Source organism: Cebidichthys violaceus, unplaced genomic scaffold, assembly GCF_023349555.1.
Source record: "Cebidichthys violaceus isolate CVI_PGR_0920_01 unplaced genomic scaffold, fCebVio1.0.p SCAF_15, whole genome shotgun sequence".
In the NCBI taxonomy this organism is placed as follows: Eukaryota; Metazoa; Chordata; class Actinopteri; order Perciformes; family Stichaeidae; genus Cebidichthys; species Cebidichthys violaceus.
In genome coordinates, this window is record NW_027176318.1 from 5,482,305 (window position 1) to 5,489,449 (window position 7,145).

The 7,145-nt window shown below is 46.5% G+C and overlaps 1 protein-coding gene across 1 annotated transcript in view; it reads right to left on the reverse strand.

Moving 5' to 3' along the window:
• Positions 1–1,001: 1,001 nt before the first annotated feature.
• Positions 1,002–7,145, reverse strand: part of mpp7a (MAGUK p55 scaffold protein 7a) — a 104,090-nt gene continuing 97,946 nt past the window's right edge. The window contains 2 exon segments of the mRNA XM_068709666.1: positions 1,002–1,271; positions 6,375–6,604. Of these exon segments, the coding sequence (XP_068565767.1) occupies positions 1,092–1,271; positions 6,375–6,604 (410 nt within the window). The 3' untranslated portion in view covers positions 1,002–1,091.

A 7,145-nucleotide genomic window follows, 5' to 3' on the forward strand; every position in this document is an offset into this window, starting at 1 on the left:
TAGTGCTCATAAAGTCCAGGGCAGCTACTTAGCATTTCTCTGAGTGAGAACCCTGGACGTGTGCTGCAGACCTTCTATTAGCAGCCTCGCTGAAGCCATTTTTTTTTATGTGAATAAAAATAAAGACTCCACCCTAATAAAACACAATTGTGAACATTTTCTTCTAGCAGACAGCCAAAAAGTCTCCAGTTAAATGGCAAAGCTGTTATGTTGGGCACCTTTGTTTGAAGGGGTGGCTTTTTTTTTTCTTTCATAATGCTCCTAAATGGAATATATAACACCTAAATAAAAATGTCTCTCTGTGTGCTTTGTAGGGGGAAAACTAGACTTGACTGAAAGACGAGACGCCTCGGGTGCGAGGAGCTGTCAGAAGGGTGGCTTCAGTTGAGATCAGGAGTCAGGATATGTGTAGAAAAGGCGGATATTAGAAAATATATTAATTTCTCTTAAATAAAATTACACTTACTGCCCTTTCTCGGGAGTGTACCGGACGGTGCTTTGTTTGGACTAACAGTCATGGAAGCATTATAGAAGCACAGAAATACAGTAAGACAGAAGGCAAATATGTTTTCTTCTCTCCCCCCTTAAGTGTTCTTTTACAGACATATGCATGTATGTTGTCCAACAAGAAAGAAATATGTCAATCCCTTTGGTTGCTAATGGCCTAATGTTATAAACACACTGAAGACGGAGTCCTGGTTGGCTGATGTGCCGGCAGGACTCGCTGGTGAGGCAACGGTCCAGGCTCGTTCCCCGTTGCCATGGCTGTGCGGCCCAGACTGAGACCCAGATTGATGTCCAAGGCCCGCGTTCAGGACGGACGCCCCTCAGCCTCGGCCCCTGTCGGATCTGCTCGGACCTGGAGGTCCGCATCCAGACTACGGCGGAGGTCTAAATCCAGCCCGATCTTACGCAAAAGCTTCTTTATTCAGCTCAGGTATGGCGACGCAGCAGTTTTATTCCCGTTCTCTAACCCCCCCCCCCCCCCCCCCCCCCCCCACAAACACTAGCAGACATAGAAAGATTTTTAAAAAACCTGCATATTTCCGTCAAAGCCCTTCCCTTTTCTCCTCGTACAGTCCGTGTGGATCTCAGGAGTGAGTCCAGCTGACCGGAATCCAGTGGGTCTCCGTCTCCACTTTCTTCAGCGCCAACCGCAGCTCGCCGAAGGCCGCCGAGAGGTCATCGTTGACTATGACCTTCTCGAACAGGTGGCCGTGTTGGGCCTCCAGCGTCTGGGCGGCGGTCACCATCTCCTGGAAGTCCTCCTCCTGCAGCGTGCGTGAGAACAGAGAGACGGAAGACAGAAGGTGAGAGACACAAAATGCACGAGATGGCGGCAAACCGAAGGGGGGGGGGGGGGGGGGAAACCACCTCGTTCGAGGGTAGCCTCGGTAAACAGGAGGGGAGATAAATTCACATACTGTGAACACAAAATAGACGGCCTTCAACACGCAAATAAACACAAAGTGGCCCGTGTGAAGCCCTTTATAACCTCCCGGAGACACGGTACCCACACATGAACCCTGGCACAGACCACGCACTAAAAGCTCCCCGTGCAGCAACCCGACCTCAAGGAATTTTTATCATTTCCTCACACGGTCGTCCAATTCACAAAGAAAATACGAAAAAAAAATAAAAAATAGTCTTCAAAATAAGCAGGGGACAAAAAAATAACCGTCATTTCCAAAAGACAGAAATGTAAAACATACATTATAGCCGGTCTGGATTTTATATGCGCGATGGGGAAATGACAGCTTGCGGCGACGCTGCTCCGCCGTCTGGACTGGGAGGACTCGGACCGCGTGAACCCGGCCGAAACATTTCTCCCAAGGCAGAGGTGCGTGAGTGGAATAGGTCTCAAAAATGTGCACGTATATGTACTGCTATGATCTACAAAAGAAAATTAAGACGAATGTGTACAACGAGTTGTGCGTCGTTTTGGGTTTTTCCACAGACGCATGTTCCAATCTACTCCCGAACATAAGGCAATAAGAACACACGTTCACAGATGCGGTCGCGGTCGATCTTCCAAAAGCTTCCCGTGTTTACAGAAGATGACTCTAGACTCCATTTGATGGAATCAAAACACGATTCAACTCATGACTTTGTTTGAAAGTTCAGCGTTTACAACTTGTCCTCCTTAAAAGCATCACGTACAAAAGGCACACCTCCTCAGCTAGATGCTCTAAAGTAAGAAATACAATAAAGTAAATACACATCTTGGGAATCATAATTATGTAGAATGACATGTGTAGGTTCAGGATTTGACTCTACTAACACTTTGCATTACACACACTGACTTACTCAACTTTCATATTGACTTTAAGTCATGAATTCACTTACATTAGGCGAGGCGTTGTAATATAGACGTGATGATTTAAAGGGGATGTCTACGCTTATTTTCTGGTTCATAATTGTATTTAGTTTTTTTTTTACTGTAACATGCTTACACGCTTCGGTGTTAAAAAAAAACCTCATTATTTTTCACAAATTTCCGTCTGAAACGCTCCGTTTTGGCACCTGTGTCTTTAAGACCACGTGCTGAAAAAAAAGCCCGTTCAGCTCTGATTGGCTTGCGAGAGAAATATGGAAATAAGGTAGTTCTTAATCTAATGAGCCTTCCATAATAACATGCCAATTTTCTGAATTGTGTGCAAAGTTACATTTTTTGTGTGTATTTAATGGAGGAAAGCTAATACAGCATTTTTTCCGGGGAATGTCGCAGCCAGTTCATAATACCGCAATTACAAAAATATTGCAACGCTCTCGTTAGCGGCTCATTGTCTCACCTTGACTTAACAGACTTCTATATAAATGAAAATCTTTGAGATTGACACTTTAAATTAAGTAATGACACACATCCGTTTAAAAAGGTGCCTCGTCAGCACAACACGAGGGAGCTGCATGAAATCCCTGCATGCTGCTGCATGCATGGGGGGGGGGGTGAAGAGTTTTTCCAGGTCCATATGTTTTTCCAGGTCCATATGTTTTTCCAGGTCCATATGTTTTTCCAGGTCCATATGCAAATCAGCCGTCCAGTGTACAGAACAAAACCACGTGCTAACTGTGAGGGGCAGCCAAACATATTTTGATCAGGGTGGGAGCAAACACGCCGCCTATCTGCGGCTCCTGTCCTCATAGACGGAGCATTCTGAGACAGCCCAGGTATCTCTCCCTGGTGGTCTCCTCTGAGGCTTCCAGCCCTGTGGGTCCTGGCTGGTCCGGCCTTTGGGTGTAACAGCGGGGCTAAAGTGGCTGCACTGATTTAGCCTCGTGTTTTTCCTGGAAGCGCTCAGCTGTAGATTTTCTGGACAGTTATGGTTTTTATAGTGAGCCCCTTTTGCCAACACACAATTATAAATACGCACAGATGCACATTCATGCGCATGAACTTAAAGCGCGCCCTCACGCACACGCACACACACACACACACACACACACACACACACACACACACACGTGTGGGCAGGACGGAGCTGCTCGTAATGTGTACGCACATAAACACAGCCTCGCTAAAGCTTCAAACTCCCAAGCCAAGGAGTCGCTTCAGAATGTTTCTGGTGGGTTTTCCCGCTTCGTAATGGATTTGTTGCGCGGCTAAATATAAACACTCGCTGCTACACTGGGCAAAAAGGCCCGTCTTCTGTTGTTTGTTCAAAATAATCTCTCTCACAGACAGAAGGTTTTGTTGGGCCACAGGAGAGAAGTCTTCCACGGCGGGACTGTTAGTCCTCGTCATCTGGAACCGAAATCCGGTCTCTGACTGTTGGGACTCACAGATGACCGCCGCGTCCGACGCACACAAACGCCTCGGACCGGGCCTGCAACTAAACGAACCCGGGGAGCTGTTTTGTGTGTGTGTGTGTGTGTGAGTGATGATTCTATGTCGGCCAGTGCGGCTGCCTCTCGTTAGGCCGTTCCAGGTAAAAGAACGTTAATCACAGCGGGACGCCACTTAAGGGACAGCGAGCGGGGTGGACAGACGGAAAAGAGAACGAGAACTCGTGGGGAGAATATAGTGGGAGGGATGCAGGGTGAAGGAAAAGAGACGGATGTAAAGGGAGAAAACGGAAAGCTGGGCGAGTGAGTGGATATTCTTTTTGGCGTCCGCTGATCCGCGCTGGAATCGCTCTCCTCCGAGGGCAGTTTGAGCCGATGCCACTTTAGGAGGGCCAAACTGTGTTCCTCCCCGCCGCCATTAGATCCTTTCATTTTCCACATGAAACCAGGGAGCGTCTCGTGCCTGTTTGAGCACTCTGTTCTGGATAAATGGCCGTTTTCATTGCACAAAAGGAGGCCGCTGACTCCCACTTTGGTTTGACCCGCTGATGTTTGTCCAGGCTGCAGATTTTTAAAATCAATGTCATGCTTTTATGGCTTGTATTGTTTTGATCATTTTCCTGAATTGTAATTATTTGCGATTTTACTGTGTCCGTTTTCCCGTGTTAAGAGGACTATTTCATCGGTTCATCTCCAGCTCCAAAAAAAAGTCAGACTGCTCTGACCCCCCCCCTCCCCCCCCCCCCCCCCCGCCCTTCATCATTAAAGCAGACGTGTCTCTTTTAGAGGGAGAAATACAGCTGGCGGGGGACAGAAAGCGTCTGAGGACGACCTCGCCCGACAGCCCTTCAACAGCAAACACCGAGGAACATGTACACAGAACCCGGTTTGTTACCCGGCTGAGTTTTATGGAGGCGCATTTGTATGTCTTGAGAGAATAGCAGAGGCTAATAAAGGGACAGCGAGTAATAACAGCTCCGGCGCGAGTGAGGAGCAGACGGAGGCCGAAACGATGTTTCAGCGCGCGACTAACGCGAGCTGCCTTTGTGTCTGCAGCGAGGTTTTCAAAAGTCCGACGGTGAAGTCAAATATCGACGGGACGTTGTGTTCGACTGTGACCGAGCTGCACGCCCCCGCTGCATGTGTGGCGGCAGCAGCTGAGGGTGTGTGACGCGCTGAGGGGGGAGGGACGAGTCTGGGGGAATTAAAAACAAGAAGCCTCTCAGTGTAATAATAAGATGCTACCTCAGCTCCCATTAATACAGATGCATCTTGGGAGCTGCATGAACTTGAACTGTGCCCAGGCTTTCCCATCATGCCCTTTTGCTGCTTCCCAGAGAACACGAAGGGGAGCCGAGTTCAGTGGTGTTTCTGCCCTTATGCAGTGAAGAGCGGCTTGATTCGATGGAATGAGAAGACGGTGAGGAATGGTCAAACATTGTGTTGAACTGTTTTGGGTTTTTTTTGTGTTGCAACATGACGTCAGCACTGAAGAGGTCTATTTTTTTTGGAGGTGACGTTCAAGTCCCGATTTCATTCGGTCTCTTTAAGATGCGTCAATGAAAAGTAAAACTTCAAGTGATTAAGTGATTTGTTAATCTAGGGGTGGGGGCTAAAGAGTGATGGGGAAAGTAAGCAGGAGGTGGTGGGGAATATTAAAATTGATGGTTCATGTTATTTGCATATGTTTCCAATAAAGAAACGTATAAAATCTGGAAGCTGGAAGAGGTCTCACACTTCTCCCCGCCATGTTGGATTTACACCTGCGGCTCACACCCCATCCGCACCTCCACCGATCCCCCTTCTTCACTCATCCTCGCGTTGCCAATTCGTCTCCGTCTCTGAGAGGCTTGCACCCCCCCCCCCTTCTCCCCCCCCCCCCCCCCCCCCCTCGCGGTGTCCCGTCAGGCCCTCCGCGGTGTGTCGCTGACCGAAATCTTGGCCTTCGCGCTGCCTGCGGTGAGGCGAGACACGCGCTCGCCCGCCCGCACGCGGCGTGGGGCTGGGAAAACCATCATCCACCCTCAGGCTAATTGGTTTCATCTGCGTCGGGGGCCGGGATGGAGGTGTGTGAGGGATGACCTCACCACTCACACACACACATAATGTACACACAGGGTCCAGATAGTATTGCTGTTATTTCTTCTTGCTGCTAATCTGTTGTGTGTTTCTTCAGTATTTACACTATGGCATCATTGGATAGAACTTCATAAATAAATAACTATAATTTATGGTTGCATTGTGGATGAACATCATTTGTATCTGCTGCAAATTTGCTCCCCGGGCGGGGATATACATTAAGTTCATCCCAACTTAATGTATATCCTATTATCTGTAGGCTGTTATTTTCTGTTGTAGCTGTCCACTTTCCTCACAGGGGTCATTCAACTTTCACCTGAGCGGCATTTACAAATCTCATCCAGCGCTCACTGAGAAGCATATCAAACACATTTCCTTTCATTGTCTTAATGGAGGCAAAGCTGACCCATCTGGTGCTTCGAGCAGTTTGAATAACTCCAGACGACATGTCATGCTGATCGGATGTCGGACTCGGTGTGAGAGATAAATGTTCCCCTCTGCGTCCTCTTTACCGTGAAAGCTCTGGCGGATCCCTTGTCGTCCTTGCCCGATATGATTTTGCCGTTCTGTCTGGTCTCCCTCAGTCTCTCGAGCGCTGGAGGCTTCACCAGCACGACAAAGGGCTTGAACTCCGCCGTCCGCAGGAGCTTTAAGGTCTGGAAATAAATAAACAATAATAATGTCAACAATGTATATCACAAATATATATCGCTGTGAGACTTTCCCCAGTTGATTACTGAGGCTACATTAAGATAATAAATCATTATTAATTACATTTTTTCTGAAAATGTATGTTTTAAATATACCGTTTAGGAATTATCTTATCAGACAGAACAGAATGTGAACATTAGAAAAAGCCAGGTTCCAAATTCTTGTTTCATTTTGTGACATATTAGAGTCTTTTTAGTTTTTTACTGAGGAATTTTGATATCTCTTTGATCACTCCGTAAATCAGAAAATACTGTCAACAGCCATGTCACCATGTTATAAAATGTTGTATAAATCAGGCTATGATTGATAAATGAACAAACTCCTCTGTAAAAACCGCCAGAATATAGAGAGGAATGAAACTTTTTTATTTATTTATTTTTTTACAGGTAAATAGAGCAAATTAACTATTAACCAATATAAATAAGCATGAAACGTCCCCATTTTGATTACTTACATCAACACAATTATTTTTTGTGTAGCAACTTTTCTAAAATTATGTTTAAATATGCAAATGAGTCAACGCTAACGCAAATATAATTTTTTTTTAAAAATAAACACTTAATGTGTGTTTT